The sequence below is a fragment of the Ictidomys tridecemlineatus genome, chromosome 3 (assembly GCF_052094955.1).
Source record: "Ictidomys tridecemlineatus isolate mIctTri1 chromosome 3, mIctTri1.hap1, whole genome shotgun sequence".
Taxonomy (NCBI): domain Eukaryota; kingdom Metazoa; phylum Chordata; class Mammalia; order Rodentia; family Sciuridae; genus Ictidomys; species Ictidomys tridecemlineatus.
Window position 1 is genome coordinate 142,656,998 of NC_135479.1, and position 19,121 is coordinate 142,676,118.

The window sequence follows — 19,121 nt, forward strand, 5'->3', positions numbered from 1 at the left end:
CCTCACACATGCTAGGCAAGTGCTATACCACTGAGCTTAATCCCCAGTCCTGCCAGCATTTCTTACTGTGAGTTCTGTGGAAAACTGGTTCTATGGGAATGTTTCCTTTAAAGAGAATTTCATGGTCAAATCATTTCGAGAAATGCATCTTTTAGATGCACATTAATATATCAGAGCCTTTGGGATATGGGTGTAGCTCATTGGTGGAACACTTGCCTGGTATGTATGAGACCTGGGATGGATCCCCAGCAATGCCCCCCTCTCCAACGTAAACTCTTAGAAGTTCAGCAATATCTTGTGCTATCTTTTCTAAGAATTCTTCCTGATCTACGCAGTTCAAGTCAGATATTTTTCCTTGGGTTGTTCTTGGTTTTGTCATTGCACTGGTGTCTGTTCTGAGGAGTTGATCTGCTTGCCTGCTGGTTAGAATTAGAGCTCCTTGAAAGCAGAGATTACATTAACTCTCTTCCTCTCAACATTAGGGCAGTGGATTTAAATTATGCTCTTGAGATTCTTCATGAGTTTTCTAAAACATTTTTCTTACTTTTTATGCTTGCTGTTCCTCCTTCCTACCCCTTTCAGTATCTGCCCCTTCTTTGTCCAGAGCAGTTCACTTTTATTTATTTTTAATATTTGACATTCATCCAACATTTTGCTTAAAGAAAATGTTCTGTGTCCGAGTGAAAGAAAGGAGGAAGGGGAAAAAGAGAGAGGAAGGAAAAATGAAAGGAAGGAAATTAGGAGGGAAGAGAGAGAGAGAGAGAGAGAGAGAGAGACACACACACACACACACACACACACACACACACACACACACACACACACACACACACAGAGGCAGGAAGGATCAGTCCTGAGACTCAACACAATACCCAGAACAGAAGGCATGACTAACCCACCATACCAGTTTAACTTACCTTTCTTCCAACATACCACAGTTAAAAATAAAAAGGAGGTTACTTTTCATCACACTGCTTGCTTACCTCTTTCTTTCTTCTAGGAGGAACTTAATAAATTAATTTATGGGATCGAATGTGACTTGATAAAATGATCTTTTTGTTGTTGTTGTTTTATCAGATAACCTCTAGGTCCTAAAGATTGAATTTTTTGATACAACTCTTCTGTGAATTTATAAGCCAAAGGAAAGTAAGAAAATATTTCAATCTGTTTGTTTTAGTTGTATTAATAAAGCATTAGTTTATTTCCTGTCTTTAGCTAGGTTAACTTGTGATTTTTGTCAACACTTTTCAACAAAGTAATTTGTAAATTTTTTTTTTCTTTTTCAGCTTGTGAAGCTTTGTATTGCCATGATTGATACTGGAAAAGCCTTTTGTGTTGCAAATAAACAGTTCATGAATGGGATTAGAGACCTAGCACAGTATTCTAGTAATGATGCTGTAGTTGAGGTTAGTATGGTTACATTTTAATGTGACATATGCAACAAAACATAATTATATACCCATTTACCATATTAATAATTACGGTGATACTTAAGGTGATACTTAAAATTTGAAGTAAAAAAGCTATCATCCTTTGGTGCTGTGTAATGTAATCCTGTTTTCTAAGCTAGCCCTTAAAGGTTGATTTGCTTTGTGCATATCTGGTATCTGTCTCCTAACTCAACTTTGCAGTGTTTTGGCATTTACTAAGTCTGCTTCCTGCTAGGTGAGCTGAAGCATCTGCCAGAGGGCATGGGTAGGGACAGCAGAATCACTTAAGTTGTTTATAAGCGCAAGCAGAGAATGTTAACCCACAAACAGGACTTGACTCTATGCGTGGGGGCTGTATAGCTTCTGATTAGTTTGGATCCCCACAGCACTGTACAGTGTTACATTTCTTTCATGACTAATAATAACCAGAGAAGAAATGGATGTGGTTTGATTATTATTTGATCCATAAATGCTTAAAGGGGCAGTCTTGATACCCTCAAACAAGTTTACCTTTAGGGTTATTCATACCATTGGTGGGGCAACTCCAATTCCTTGACTTTTTTAGGTTTTATATGTTATTACATGTAGACTCAGAGCATACTTATGAGCTAGTGAGATTGTCCTTGGAAGTAAATGTCATTATTTACAGTGTAACTCAATCTTTCTGTGAGGAATGCTTAAAGTTACAGTTTTTGTGACTATTTTTATGACTCTTAAATGACTTGATTTTCTTTTGGTTTCTTTCTTGTAGACAAGTTTGACCAAATTTTCTGACAGTCTTCAAGAAATGATAAATTTTCACACAGTAAGTGTCAGTAGGTGTCACTATGATCATTATTTAGTACATTTCTTGGGTTTGGCAGTGCTTTGTGAAACGAACATTGAATTTGGTGACTTTGAGCAACAGCTTTTTAGTTGGGTAGATCTGAAATATTCAGTGTGTCTGTGTGTGGGTGAGGGAGAGAGAAAGGACCTGTATTATATTTCCCATCCTAATATGGGGAACTTATTATTAATGAAGGACATCCTTGATTAAAGCTATTTTTTCCCTTTAATTTCTGTCTTTGCTAGTTTTAAATTTTTTTTTAATTTTTAATTTTTTTTTAATTTTTAGGCTAGTTTTAAATTTAAAAATAAAGAAGTAGAAACTCATTTTAAATTTAGCTGTTTCTCTTAAGATACTTCCAAATATATCCCTTTTATCTAATTAACTGCCAATATTAAAGAGTACTGTAATCTTTGAACTATTTATTGTGTATTTAAGGTCTGAGGGCATTTATCCTTCAAGAGTGAGGGTTTATATTGCATTTGAAATGTCATGAAATTGCTTTATAAACTTTCTAAAAATGTGTTAAGTATCTCATATATTTTTCAAAAAGCTTAATCAATATAGCTGTCATGTAATAAATTTTGAAGCACTAAATAGCTGTCTATAGTAAGTGTATCAATAATTATATTATCAATTACTACATTAATTTTTTATTCTTAGTTAATTCAATCTTAAAATTTTTTTCAGTCAACATATTAAGGATGAAATTATATATTATTTTAATTGTAATCCAGATTTTTAGCTGCATGCATATCAACATGATTAAGTATCTGTTTGAGTGTCTGTTTTTAATTCTCTTGAATATATACTAAGGTGGAGTTGCTGATCAAGTGATAATTCTGTGTTTAGCTATTTGAAGAACCATGAAATTGCTTTTTTTTTTGGGGGGGATTATGAAAGGAGTGAAGTGGTAGTTCATTTTGGTTTTGATTTGCATTTGCCTTATGATAATGCACTTGAGTGTCTTGTGGTTATTAGCCATTTCTGTATCTTTTGCTCTTATACCATTGATGTCTATTAAAGTTCTTTTTCCATTTTTATTTATTAAAAATTTTTTTTTTCAGTACTGTGGATTGAACCTAGGGGTGTTCTGCCATTGCCATTGAGCTGCATCTGTAGCCATTTTTATTTATTTATTTATTTTATTTGGAAACAGGATTTGTTAAATTGCTGAGGCTGGCCTGGAACTTAGGATCCTTCTGCTGTCTCACCCTCCTGAGCAGTTGGAATTACAGACTCTTCCTTTCTTGCCCATCTCCTTTGTCTTTTTTTGTTTGTTTGTTTTTAGCAATGGTGGGGATTGAACCAGGACCTCATATGTGCTAGGCAAGCTCTCTACACCCATCCATACCTCCAACCTTCCTTTGTCCATTTAAAAGTTTTTTCTGTTGTTGTTGAGTTGTATATTTATAGTTCTTTATATCTTCTGAATATTAAACCCTTACCAATAAATAATATGCAAATAGTATCTGTCATTTTGTAGGTTTTCTTTTCTTTTTGTCTGTGCTAGGGACTGAACCCAGAGCCTTACACATGATAAGTATATTATTATTATTTTATTATAACTATATACTTTACCACTAAGCTACCTGCCCAACCTCTCTTTTTTACCCATCCCTGCTTTTTTTTTTTTTTTTTTTTTTGGCACCAGGAATTAAACCCAGGGTGCTTAAGCAATAAGACACATCCCCAGCCTGTTTTTTATTTTCTATTTTGAGACAAGGTTTCCTAAGTTGCTCAGGGCCTCACTAAGTTACAGGGGGCTGGCTTTGAACTTGTGATCCTCCTGCCTCAGCTTCCTGAGCTACTGGGATTATGGGTGTGTACCACTGCACCTAGCTCTTTCTCACTTTCTTGATATTGTGCTTTGATATACAAACATTTTAAATTTTGATGAAGTGTAAAGTCTAGTTTTTCTTTTTTTTTTTTTGACTTTTTTTTTGTCATACCTATGGAAATTCACTTCCAAATTCAAGTTAATGAAGATTTTCTACTATCTTCTTAGAGTTTAGTGGCTTTATCTCTAATATTTTATACCAATTGTTCCAGAATAAGTTTTCTTTTTGCCTTTATTGATTTAGAGAACAATATTTAGTACCCTTGATTTCTCTTGAAATTAAAAGATCTTTAGATTTAAACATCTTATAAGTTATTGATTTGACAATGGTGCATGCATGTAATTCCAGCTACTTGGGAGGCTGAGGCAGGAGAATGGGCAATTGAGATAGTGAGAATGTAGCTCAGGGGTTGAACACTTGCCTAGCATGTGTGAGGTTCTGGTTCAATCCCCAGTACTACTCAAAATCAAAATGTTATTAATTTTAAATTGACAGAATAGATTAAATGTTTTCTCCATAATATGCATGTTCCCCCAACCCCCATGCACTTGGCAGTACTGGAGAATGAACCCATGGCCTCAGGCATGCTAGGCAATCGTCCCACCATTAAGCTGAAAGTTGGAGTAGTTCACAGTTTACAGAGGCTGTGTCAGAGTAGAAACAGGAAGAAAGTGGGTTTTTACTTTTTCCTGCCTATTAAAAAATTTGCCATCAGTTTCCACTGGCAGACATTAACTTCCCAGGTTGCAGGTGCGGGTAGGGCTAGGAAACATGCCTTACAAACATCTAGCCTCTTGACAGTTCAGAAGAGGACACTGTGGAAGGTTGAGCGTGGAGATGAGAGCCAACAGGCAGCCAGCATACCAATCCTAAAGGCTATAATTCTGAAAATTCCTTTGGCAGGATAATTATTGTACAACTTAATTTTTATCCTTAAAACATCTTTTTTGTTGTTATTGTTGTAGTTGGACACGATACCTTTTTCTTTATATGTGGCGCTGAGGATCCAACCCAGGTCTCTGCACGTGGCTAGGCAAGCACTCTACCGCTGAGCCACAACCCCAGACCCCCTTAAAACATCTTTCTGTGGCTTTTCTTTTTTCCATATACTCAATATCCAGATATTCCCCATATCCAACTATCAGTAGTTTCTCTATCACCTCCAAATCTAAAATACTATTCCCTCTTGTTTAGGCTTTTACTATAACCTCCCAGCTTGTGTCTTTGCTCTTCTTCTTGCCCTTCTGAAATAAATTCTGGAGACAGAAGCCAGAACGAGCTTTAAAATATATAAATGAATCTCAACACTGCTCTGCTCCCATGGTTCCCCAGTTCATTCAGAATAATATCTGACCCAGAGCATACCAAACCCTATATGATCAAGTTCCTGCTCATAACTCTCTGATCTTATCTCTACTCTGTTCTGGGCCTGGCCACTCTAGTTCTTGGCTGGTCTTCAAACATGAAATAATGCTCATCTCAGGGCCTTTGTATTTGCTGCCATTCTGCATAGAATGTTCTTCCAGCTATATGTGTGGCAGATTTCTTCACAATATTCCTTCTTCCTCACTTCATTTAGGTCACTACTTCTCAGAACTTCTAAACCCAATGGTCACTTTCTATCACTTTACCTCCCTTTATAAGCACACAGAGACAATATATACATTTATACACATATATGTATAACATATATGGTCTTAAATATATGTACTTATTGTTTGTTCATTTTTTTTTTTTTTTGTGGTGCTGAGGATTGAAAACAGGGCCTTGTGCGTGTAAGGCAAGCACTCTATCAACTGAGCTATATCCCCAGTTGGTACTTACTACCTAAAAGAGTACTTGGTTGGTGGGATTTACTTGTGGCAGGGTAGACTGAGGTTACAAATTTATAAAAACTCCTAATGGTTTTCAACAGTCATATAATTAATAAAGATTTGTTAAACCAATAACAAAGCACAACAAATAGACAAGGGCATTTAATCTTTTATTTATTTATTTTTTTAACTATTCCTTGAGCTACAGAGACTGCAGAATCTCTGTTGACTGTAAAATTCACATTGTTTTAGAAAGGTAATTTGTTCACTAAGGGCAAATCACTCCTGCCTCTTGGTGAACTTTTGTACTTACATTTACACCTGTATGCATGGAGAACTGTGTCTGATGTTACACACCAGATGTCTAGTGCCTTTCTAATTTTATTCCATTATTCCTATAACAGCATGTCAGGCATTTGCCTGTGAATAGATGTAACAGTGAAATTGTGAGCCATTGTTTTTTTCTTTCTTCTTGTTCTTGCTCTTCTTCTTTTTTTTGGGTAGTGCTGGGGATTGAACCCAGGGCTTTGTGCATGGGAGGCAAGCACTCTACCAGCTGACTATATCCCTCTACAGTTCTTTCCTTCTTATTTGCTGTCTTGACTGTATTATCTGGTCTTTTGTTTTTTGTTAACTATTATTTTCAAGTTTCCCAGTATACTTGAACCAGAATTCTAATATGTGGCAAAGCTTTTCTCTCATGATAGCACTATTTTGCTTTACCTTAATTAGACTGGATATAGGGACCACACATCTTGTTTAGGTTTATATCCCTAGTACTTATATAATTCTCTTTTTGGGGAGTCACTTAATTTTTCTAAGCTTTACATTTCTCTGTAAAATGAAGGAGTGTTTCTAGTTTATTTTTAATTATAAAAAATTGTAAAACTATTAAGCTTTTTGATTATTAAAGTGTTTAAATATAATCTTACAGTCTTTTGTTAAAACCTATTTATATAAAGTGCTTTATTTTAGTAGCATGCTGTACAATGGAATTGTAATTATATAGCATTTCACAATAAAGGAGACTTAAAGAAAAAAGTGCTTTCTAAAAGATAATAATCAGTGGAACCTACTTTACATTCTGTAATACCTTTTAACTCTGGAGTTTTGGTACATCAGTTTGCATTACAGTGAAAGTCTGGATTTTCAGAGATGTTGTTTGTGAATGACTTTGTGAACTTAAATAAATGTATGAAAATAATAGAATTACCTGGGTTATTAGTCAAGGAAAGATCAAATATACATTAGGGTTAGATAATACAAATCATTTAGTTTTTTTAAATGACTGGATAATCTTGTGATTTATTTCCTCTGTAAAAATGGATAGAACTTTTCCTTATTCCTGTTAGAATGAGAACTTTCTGGGATTGGTCTTCAAAATCTTTATAAGATGCCAACACACAGTTTTCTAAGACAGGTCACTGAATGCTATATTCCACTAGACATTAGAGTTGGTTTGAAAACTGATGTGTTTTCCTGGAAATAGAAGAGTTTTTTGACTTCACTGATGATTCTTGGATTGTCATTTACTGCTGGTGTAAGGAACTTGAAGTATTTGTGTGATTATTATCTTTGTTGAATAAAACCTTAAAGGTGATTTTCTGCATAAAGTCTGAAAATGTGTACTTCTGTTTGGTATTTTTTTGTTAGTTCGTTGTTGTTAGATTTTCCATGCTAGAGATGTCCACTCATTCACTTAACTAATGATTTTACGTGATGAGAGACAGTAGTCTCAGTGCTTCCTGACCTTTCATCTCATGGTAGAGATTGAAACTGAAGGTTGAAACTGCAGGGGGAACCTAAGGATATATGGGTGTTACTGAAAATAGTTTTCATTAACTATATTAAAATAAAGCACAGTGTTATGGAGGCTTTTATATATACTTATGTGTTTGTGTGTGTGTATATATATATATATATGTTTATATATATTATATGTGTGTGTATAAACACACACACATATATAAATATACACATTATATACATTTACACATGTATACATACATATACATAAACATGTTTTTATATCTAGTATATGTAACACTCCTAAATTTTAAAAAGATTAATTGAAAAACTTGCTTCCATGAATGTAACTTAAAAAACTAAAAGAAGGAAGGAAGGAAGGAAGAAAGATCAGTCTTATGCATGAAATGGCTTCAAGCAATTTCTGATCAAGATTTTTCAAGTGTGGGCTGAGGGTGTAGCTCAGTGGTAGAATGTTTGCCTAATATGCTCAAGGCCCTGAGTTCAGTCCCCAGAAGGAAAAAAAGTTGAGAAATATTCCTCCCAAGCTTTTTGAATTCTATCTGTAACTCATAAACTTCAGCAAATTCTTTCTTTGGAAGCTAGTGTACTTCTGTATGAAATAGTGAAGAGTGATATTTTCATACCATTTCTTTATAAAAATCCAGTAACAGATTAAACTGAATGTTTCAAATAGCTTGTTTAGATTCATTTATCATTTTGATGTGTCTGTAATATCTTTGCTTCAGAGTTTTTCTTTAGCATCTTCAAAACTTGATCCTTAGAAATTTTATTACTTTGCAAAACAATTAACATATTTCCAAGATAATGTGTTCAGAGATTTTAACTACTGGTATTGACTTGAACAGTTACTAATGTGTAGAATCATCACAGAGCACCTTTTTAAAGTAGTAGTCTTCAGGATTAGTGATTATTGCTGTTTTTTCTGGTGCCATCAAATGCATCTGTTGATTTTGTTATTCAAATATGGCACCTTTTCTTTTTTCTTCCTTTTTTTGAAAATTAACAAAATTCTTGACTTTTTTTTCCTTGTCAGTTGGTATATTGTACAGTTATACAGTTGTATGAACCACTCTGGCTCTAGTTCTTAATTGGGTAATGTTGTAACTAGTTGCTTGATTCTGATGTTGTAACCAATCTCACAGAAGAACTTTCTTATTTTGTATTTTTGTAGACTTAAGAGTACAAATCTTTTTCTGTACGAAATGGCCATTTTGTGTTAACATTTCTGTATGATTTGCTTATGCCATTGTTTTATTTAATAAATTTTTCATGTAAAAAGAGATTTAGGTTGAAGAAGAGGATTTTGAACTATTTTTTTTGTCTTCTGAATGAAATGACTTTCATAATGAAGGTAAGTGTTTAATGAAAAGGTTGTTCATCATAGTAGGAAAACAATAGTAAAATAAATCTTTTTTTTTTTTGAGAGTGAGATTGAGAGAGAGAGAGAATTTTTTAATATTTATTTTTTAGTTTTCGGCAGATGCAGCATCTTTGTTTGTATGTGGTGCTGAGGATCGAACCCAGGCCGCACACATGCCAGGAGAGCGAGCTACCGCTTGAGCCACATCCCCAGCCCTAAAATAAATCTTTTAAAAGATGAAACGTGATAGTGTATGTCTTAAGGTTTAGAAATTAAGTACATAATATATATTGTGTGTAATTTTCTACATTCTTAAAATGTTTTAAGTTTATTGAGAGATTGTAAAATTAAACATTCAGTAAATAAGGCAAAATATTAATTCATTTTAGTCAATCCAGTGAATATTACTTGTATGCATGATCAGAAAATCAAATTTCCTTTTTTAATTTTTCTTTTTTAGTTGTTGATAGACCTTTATTTATTTTATGTGGTATTGAGAATCGAACCCAGTGCCTCACACATGCCAGGCAAGTGTGCTACCGCTGAGCCCCAGCCCCAGCCCAAAAAATCAAATTTTCAAAAATACTTTTGAATCTATAATGGCCTCTAACCTATTTGAATATATGTGCATCTAATTTCATCTTCAATGACTTCCCTGGTTCATTCCAGGGTGCAGATTGGTTTGACAAACAGTGTGTTGTCTTCAGTAAACAAGATACCTTTTGATCCTGGTAAATGCAGATCCTTGATTCTGCATTTCTGTATTTGCCATTTTTAATAACTAAAAATGAAAACAATGAAATTTTATGAAGAGTCAGAGTTTGCTTAATTAACATAAAAATCAATAATAGTATCTAAGAAGTAACTGCTGAAAAAAAATAAAATCAATTATATTCTGGTAGGAACATTTAATACCAAATAATGGTGATGCTAAGGCATCAACCACATATACTTTGTTAGTAGGCAAAATGTGAAAAATAAGGACAAGAAATGATGACAAATTGAAATTAAAAATTTAAATAATTTTGAATAATTCAAATGGGTTATTCAGGGGATAGAAGTATGCTTTTGTCAAAGTGAAAATTAGTATATTCAGAAAGTTAAGAGAGGAAGTCATATAAATAGTGTCAAAATACAATTTCAACAGCAGTAAACTTCCAAATAGTTACCAAATGGTTTACAACTTTTAAAATCACTACAAAACTTACAAACATCACTATCTTGTATATGACTGTCAACATCTTATTTACTGTTTAACAATCATCCCTAAACGGTAACTCAAAACAATCACCATAATTTATTTGGCCAGAACTTGGGAGGGGCAGCTTGCCTCTCTCTTAGCTGGTGTTGGCTAGGTGGCTTGTCTGTGTCTGAAGAAGCCAGTGTTTCTGATACCTCCTCTAGGGTGGCTGGAGTTGGCTGAATTTCTTTACAGTTTTTGCAATCTCTTCATCCCCTAAGACTTTTCTCTCTGCTTTTGACCCTTCTCCCCAGCAATGTGTCAGACTTCTCAATGTGTTAGCTGACTTTATTTTTTGCATATAAATTTTTTTTATTGGTTGTTCACAACATTACAAAGCTCTTGACATATCATACTTCGAACAATAGTTTCAAGTGAGTTATGAACTCCCATTTTTACCCCAAATACAGATTGCAGAATCACATAGGTTACACATTCACATTTTTACATAATGCCATACTAGTGACTGATGTATTCTGCTACCTTTCCTATCCTCTACTAACCCCCTCACCCCCATCTTCTCTTTCTGCATATAAATTTTTATTGTAACACAGCTATACTCATTTGTTTTTGTATTGTCCATGGCTACTTGTGACTTCCAGCAGCAGGATCAAGTAGTTGTGGTGGAGACCACATGGCCTACAAGCCTAACTTATTACTGTCTAGACCTTTACAGAAGAAATGTGTTGACCTCTACTCCTCAGGACTACGTTATTTTTGCCCACTTCCAGGGACTGTGTTTGCCATGATATCCACTGAAGAGAATACCCTTTCCACTTTAGAAAAAGTGAGTTAGTGATATAGCTACCATTTTTGAATTCATCTCAGCAAAGTGGTGGTAGATGAACCAGTTGCAATCTGGCCAAATAAAAATCAGAATCTTTGGGAATTAAGAACCAAGAATTCATCAGTTTTAAACCTCTTCGGTCATTCCAGTGGGCAGGTCAGTTTGATAAACAGTGTACTGCCTTCAGTAAACATTTACCTGTTGATCAGGGTAAATGCAGACTCGTGATTCTCCATTTCTATCAAGCACCAGGTGATGTAGATGATGCTTATGCATTCTGGAGATTCAATTTTTAAATCAGAATTTAAAAATGCCAATTCCTCATTCTCTTCAGTGTTTCTAATAATCTCAACATCTAGATATTTAAAAATTCCTCAGGCAATTCCATTGTGCAACCAATTTGAGAACCTTGGGGTAGAGCAGTTTGTCTCAACCTTTGCATAACAGTTATCACCTAGAAGACTTATTAAAAATACAGAGGAATTTTACCTTTCTTCCACAAGCTTGGGTGTTTGTGTTCTATTGATTTTTCTATCTGATTTCAGTACTTGCCTAAGCCAGTGGAAAAACCACTGCCTTAGGAGTGAGGAAAGAAGTGGTTAGAGAAACAGATTAGTACAGAGGTGTAGAAAAGTAAAACAAATAATAAGCATTTGTTTACTTATTGGAACCTTTTCCTGATGATAATAAAGAAGGAGTCCTTTTGATTTATTTTAAGTCTTTATTATAGGCCTAATGAGATTAACCAAAAGTTTCAATGGATCTATAGGGATAGCCTTGTTTTCTGCAGTTTCTGGAAGAGACAGGAATGATTGCCATGTAGAATCATCAGAAGAGAGTGCTGTAAAAGCTAAACAATATTTAAATGAATCAAAAAGACATTAAACTACCAAAATTTATTCCTAAAGCCAATGGCACCTAAATAAATGATAAGAATTGGAAACAAGGCTAATGCTAACTATGGATATGTAACCTGTTTTTATAGTAAACTTCCTGGAGTGGATGGTCTGTCATCTGTGAAGTACATCTCAGCTTTCATCCTTTCCTAAATACAGCAGAGATATTATTGCTTTAACTGGGTCCGAACATGAATGGGGAGTAACTTGAGTATGAGCTGTTAGTTTTAAACAGTTATGTCTTATTCTGCGCACTTTAGTAAGGTTTTATATAATTAGCAGATGGGTCAAATGACATTTTGTTGATTATTTGTCATGCATTTGTTGCTAGGAGTAATACTGTGAATGTCCAGAAGCGGAATGGAACATTAACTTTTCTGTTAGTGGGTTTTATAGATGTTTACTTTTAGCATATAAAAAGAAATGCTGTGGATTCTCTCTTAGCAAGGTATAGATTGATAGTGACTTAGGAATTGAGATACCAGTAGACTGGAGTTAGCTGTTAGGTAGCTGGATGGCCTGAAATTGTTAAGTAGGAGACAGAGCTTTTACTTAGTTGCCTAATTTTGTACTTTATAATTTTGTACATTATAATAAAATATTTTTGTACTTTATAATTAGCACCATACTTTCCCCCCCTCTAATGGAGATGTGTATATGTGTGTGTGTGTGTGTGTGTGTGTGTGTGTGTGTGTGTGTGTATATATATATAACTTCATATAACTTCATGTGTGACTTCTTTTGCTTGGAGTAAAATTTTTGAGATTTATTTATATTATTGCCTGTAGTTGTCAGTAGTTCACTCTCCCTAATGTTAATTTATAGTATAACTTAATTTCATTGAAGTCAGTCAGTATGTTCCATGTAATGCCATATGCTTAGTTTATGCCCTACTAATAGATGGTTGATTTTCATGAATGTTGCTAGTGTTTCTTGAGGAGCATGGGTATTGTGTTTTGTTGGTTTATACTTCTTTTCAATCAACCTAGTTATTCATGTTATTTCTTAATGGACTTAGAAAATCTCTGTTAATATTTTTGCTTATGTTTTTCATATTTTGTAGTTATTTTAAGTTTAAATGTAAAGAAATGGATTTCTTTCAATATATAACTTTATGGCTCTGTCAGATGCATACATTTGGATCTCCACACCACAAACAAGATGCACAACAGTCCATCAATCCTCAGAATGTCCTCCCATTATTCTTCCTCACCTGTACCAGTCAACTCTTCCCCTAATCTCCTGCTACTGGAAATTGCTGATTCCTATAGTTTTATCTTTTCTTAAATGCCATATAAATCATACGGTTTGGTCAGGCACAGTGGCGCATGTCTTTAATCCTAGTGGCTTGGGAAGCTGAGATAGGAGGATTTTAAGTTCAAAGCCAACCTCAGGAAAAGTGAGGCACTAATCAACTCAGTGAGACCCATCTCCACACAAAAAAATCATACAGTTTGTATTTTACCCAGCAGAATGCATTGTGATTCATCTATGTTGTATGCATTAATAGTTGTTCCTTTTTATTGCTGAGTAGAAATCCATTGTATGAATGCACCATAGTTTGTCTCTCTGTTCCATGGTTGAAGGACACTGGGTTGCTTCCATTGTTTTTTGGAATGAAGTTGCCATAAATTTTGTGTACAGGTGTTTGTGTGAACCTAAGTTTTTATTTATTTAGGAGTGGGATTGCTATGTTTTATGTAAGTGCATAACTTTATAGATCTATTTCTTTAATTTTGCTAATGTTATCAGTTTCTTCTTGCATTAGCTTTGGTAGTTTTGTCTTTGAAGGATGTGTCCATTTTCAGTTCAAGTAATAGACTTACAGTTGTGCCCCACCCCCATAGGTTATCTTTTAAAACCTATACAACTTGCTGTGAAGTAACCTCTATTGTTAGTATTCAAAGTATTTGTCATTGTCTTTCTTTCTGAACACTTTGGCTAGAGATTTATCAGTTTTATAATTTCAAAGAACCAACTTTTGATTTCACTGACTTTTCTATATTGATTTTCTGTTTTTTAACTAGGTGATTTCTGCTTTGATACTTAACTATTTCCTCTCTTCTACTTACTTTGGGTTTAATATAACAGAAAAAAGTCATTCTCTTCTTAGAAATAAATGACAGAGTTTACAACCCTGTGCTAAGTCCAGATTTGGAGAGAATGAAATTGTGGTGTTATTTTTAATTAATGGAAGGACACAGGAATTTTTGTTGTTTTGAGTATTGATTTTTTTTCTGTTCATGATCTCCTTTTCAAACTCTGAATGAAATAATTCTGTAAATTGTGAAGTACTTGGAATTCCAGTGACAAGTCCTGTGAAATTTACCATAATCAGAGCAAACACTGTGAAAAGTATGGAATATCATTTAAGTGGGGCAAAATATTGTCCTTAGCAATAAGACCTTATTCTTGGCTCTAATCTTAGTGATTTGTTTTAAACCCAAAGGACTATATTGTTTTTACTTGAATTAAAAATATATCACCTTATCATTTGATAAGTGGATGGGACTGGTGAACATCATGCTAAGTGAAATAAGCCAGACTCAGAAAGATAAGGGTCAAATGTTTTCTCTCATGTGGAGATGGGGGAAAAAAAGGAATTTATAAAAAAAGAGGAGTGGGTTTGACAAAAATACAAGGAAGACAAAAAGAGTGGAGGAAGGAGTTTGAGAGAGAGGGAAAAAGGGAGGGTATGGGGAAGTACTGAGTAGTAAAAGCTACCAAATTATGCTGTGTCCATGTTTGAATATACCACCAAGTTTTACATATACATATATGTATGTATATACATACATATATATACACACACACATATACACACAGCTTTTATATACATATATATAGCTTTTTTATTTATAATACATTAATTAAAATGATAATATAATATAATTAAAGAGAGATCAGTAGAGCAAGTGCTTCAGGGGAGGGAAGATGTTAGGTTGATCAAATTGTTCATTTACAAATATGGCATAATGAATCTCATTATGTTCAATTACAAAGCCCCCATGAAAATAAGTGAACAATTTTTAAAAAATTTATTTACACCCTCTAGTCTTTCCAAAAGTAATTTCTAATTAAGGTATCAGGCAGTTCTGGAGTTGTTTTCTTATGAGGTGCTTCCATATATTGGTGTAAGAAATATCAGCAGTGGAAGTAGTAGAATTTATATTCTTTTTTTTTTGGGTTGTCTTCCAAAGCCTGCATTAGAATTAAGGAAACAGGCCACTTTACTGTTTGAGCATTCTATTTCAGTGTTAAAGAAGCTTTATTTTCCTTTGTAAATAGAAGCATGTTTATTTTTGAGACAAATGAAATTAGCTTAAAATTGGTTTGAACTTCTTTTTTAAATGGTTATTTCTTTTGTTGTCTTTATAAGAAGAAATATGGGTGCTATTAGATTTGGAATATTGATGTCATATTTATAAAACTACAAGAAAATTATTTTGTTTGTTTCTAATTACCCAATGTTATATTTTATCTTTTAGATCCTGTTTGACCAAACTCAGAGATCAATTAAAGCACAACTTCAGAACTTTGTTAAAGAGTAAGTTAGTTGCAGTGAAGAGGAAGGAAAAATAACCAGTTAATGATCACATCTGGGGATTGGTATCTTGAACAAAATTATGGACAATGAAATACTGAAAATATTGGAGTTTTTGTTTGCTTTATGTAATGAATATGGCATTTTTTTTCCTGAGTTAATAATATAAGGGAATCAGCATGTCTTTCAGTGAATCATTTATATCATGAGTATGTGTTCAAAATACATAGCTAAGGCTGTTATGGGTGTAAATTAGAAATATAGTGGCCTTTATATGTATCTATAAAAATATGTTTATGTATATACCCACGTATATATATAAAACTCAAATGTGGTTAAAGTACTATTAGTTAACCATGAGAAAACTAAGTTATCTCTTGTTCTGTGGTATTTTTCTTTGAAGAGAAGATTAATGTAATATGTGAGAATGAGTTGTGGAAGCACATACTTTGTGTTACGTGACCTTTTATGTCAGTTATCACATTTTGTATGTGAAATAAAACTGATCAAAAAATTTAAAAAAGTCTTCCCATGTTAATAATGTAGTTTTTCTCTTTTAATTCCTGAGACTTTTATAAGATTATAATACTGCAGTCAGAATAAATTATAGAGATTATAAGATGTGAATAGTAACAGAATAGTGTTAGAGTTTATCCTGGAGATAATATCTCAGACTCTTTTTTGGTTGTTGTTGTTTTGGTTGTGCTAAGGATTGAACCCAGAGTCTTGTGCATACAAGGCAACCATTCTACTAACTGAGCTATGTCCCCAGCCCTGACAATCTTTATAATTACTTTATAATAGATTAACACTCAGACTGTCCTCATAGAATGTATACATAAAAATTTATGTCATCTTTGTTACAGAGTGTAGAAAGTCTCTTTTAGATATATTTTACTATAATTAAAAAACCTTTCATCTGCAAGTTATTTTATCTAATTCCCTAATAGTGAAAGTGAAGAGATGTTATATTAGGTACCTAAAATCATTATCAAATCAAGGATTTCACATTTAATATTGAAAGGGATGTGGTTGGCTGTCACTGCTATAATTCTTTTAGAAACTGGTGTGTGTGTGTGTGTGTGTGTGTGTGTGTGTGTGTGTGTGTAACTTATTGGTATCCTTTGACCTGATACTTCCTTGTAGCAGTAAAATGAAGGTGTGTCTAAAAACAAAATGACCCCCCCCCCGCAAAAAAAAAAAAAAAAGCCCTTCAAATTTTCAGGATTAATCACAAAGACTAATGAATTGTAGTATTTGGGAAAGGATTTTGGAATCTTCATTTTATACAAGTGCCCTATGTATATTACTGTTTAAAAATTATCTGATAAAATCATGGCACATGCCTATGAATTTATTTTCAGAAAAAAATTTACTTTGTTTTTGTTATGTTAATTTGACATTATACATTTTTACCTCAAGTTATATAGATTTCTACAATAAAATGTTAGCTTACAGTATCAGGGCTTATATATACAGGTAGAGCATACCTAATCTAAAATCTGAAATACTCCTAATCTAAAATCTGAAATACTCCAAATCTGAAATCTGAAACTTTTTGAACACTGGGATTTGGATTTTTGAATTAGGGATGCCTAAAGTCTACCCATGTATTCCCCCAAACAGGAAACTATGAAATCTGAAACTCTTTTGGTCATAGGCATACTTCTGAAAAGGATACTCAACTCCTTAGTGGAGAATAATATACATTTTAGTTGGAAGAGCTAGTGAATATCAGTGCACAATTAAATAAGTAAATGGAGGAACATAAGAATTAAATTCAAAAGCTATTTTGTCAAAAGTTTTTGATCAAGAAAGTTTTATGAAAGCTTCATTGTTTTTATTTTTTAGAGATCTTAGAAAATTCAAAGATGCCAAGAAGCAGTTTGAAAAAGTCAGTGAAGAGAAGGAAAATGCATTAGTAAAAAATGCCCAAGTACAAAGAAATAAGCAGCATGAAGTTGAGGAAGCCACAAACATTCTGACAGCCACAAGAAAGTGTTTTCGACACATAGCCCTTGACTATGTGCTTCAGGTATGTATTTTATTATATGTTTTCAGTTTTACTAAATAGGGTGTTGTGTTTGATTGGACTAAAAAGAATAAATAACACTTTTTCACTGAGTTTAGAATTAAATTGTGATCTTTTGTGAAAAAAATTCACTTGTTTTTGTGTGTACACATACACCCATATGTGTGGACATGTATGTCTTTGATTTCAAATTCTTCTTTTAACTTAATTATAACTTCCCCTATTTTGGAATGTTTTTAAAAAGCATTTTAAATTGCTATATGTATTTTATTCTATGGAGTTGATAGATCAATTTAATTAATAGATGACTATCAGACTTTTATAATATTGCCAGTTTTTTTCTGGTAATAGTGAAAATATAATTTTTATTAATTTTATGTTTGCATCTTTATATATACATCCTTTGCCACATTTCTGATTATTTCTATAGAGTAGATTCTTACAGGTATTAAGGCTCACTGCATTGCCAAAAGAAAAATATTTCTGGAAGTAGTGTTCTCATATTTTTGCATTAGATACTACTTTTAAAAATTAGAGATCTGGGGCCAGGGTTGTAGTTCCATGATAGAACTCTTACATAGCGTGCTCGAGGCCCAGGTTTTGACTTCCAGCTTCACAAAAATCATAACAACAAAACTAAACAAAACACCCTAGAGATCCATATTTGGTACATTCCTTGTGATCTTTTGTCCAATGTATAATTAAAACTAGTTTGAATGTAGTAGGTTTCCAAAGGAATTCAAGACACATGAAAAATGAAGGCATAAGATATTATTTCACATGTATATTATATTGCTACATCATGGAGTTTAAAGCTTAAAAGCTTAGGGAATTCCCTCGTCCAGATCTCCTTTTATGGAATAGTGATGTCTTTACAGATTGTTGACTTCAAGATGATTATAGGGTATTTCTTAAAAAATATTTATCTGTAATACAGAAACTTGGCAAAACAGTAGAAATTAAACTTTAAGATTTTTTTTTTCTAGTTAAATTTCTTTTCAGTAGGTGGAAAGTTAAATTTTTTAAAATGCAGTATACTCCCTTTGTGGGTAAAAGGCTTCTGAAGAATAGAGTCATCTGTGTTTGTCCTGTATCCTACCTCATTTTCATACCCTTTCCTATCACAGCGTGAGTCTGCCACCTCTGACACTTCTCTGAAGTGGCTCATACAAAGGTCTTATTCCTTAGGCATATTTTAATTTTTATCCTACTTGGCTCTTCTGTGTCATTGAGATGGTAGACCGTACCCTCCTTCTTGAAATATATTTTTGCCTTGATTTACTTGAAACTCCTTTTAGATTTTCCTCTAACTTCGGTTTCTTTTTAATTTCAATTTGTTTCTCAGCCTTCTCTTCTTTGTCTGTAATTCTCAGTCTTCTTTTTGGGGTTTTATCTTTGGTCCTGTCTCTTCTTTTTTTACTTTCTTATTCTTTGACATCCTCATCATGTCCCTTGCTTGAATTGCTCAACCTGTACATGGAAGAAAAAAAAATCTATTTTTTAACAGAAGTGCCCCATTCTCAGTGTGTCTAAAACTAAAATCTGTCGCCTTCTAAAAATGCTTCTCTGTCTTTTCCTTTC

The 19,121-nt window shown here is 33.4% G+C and overlaps 1 protein-coding gene across 12 annotated transcripts in view; it reads left to right on the forward strand.

Annotated features, from left to right (window-relative positions):
* Acap2 (ArfGAP with coiled-coil, ankyrin repeat and PH domains 2) overlaps positions 1-19,121 on the forward strand; it is a 123,033-nt gene that overhangs the window by 47,946 nt on the left and 55,966 nt on the right. For 11 of the 12 annotated variants that reach the window (XR_013436843.1, XM_078044005.1, XM_078044010.1 and 8 more), the window contains 4 exons: positions 1,287-1,406; positions 2,182-2,235; positions 15,453-15,511; positions 17,360-17,543. Coding sequence is in view for 11 of the 12 variants with exons in the window: in XM_078044005.1 (XP_077900131.1) it covers positions 1,287-1,406; positions 2,182-2,235; positions 15,453-15,511; positions 17,360-17,543 (417 nt within the window). In the remaining variant the exon portion in view is untranslated. The remainder of the gene's footprint in view (positions 1-1,286; positions 1,407-2,181; positions 2,236-15,452; positions 15,512-17,359; positions 17,544-19,121) is intronic. The other variant, XM_078044014.1, reaches the window with a different exon arrangement.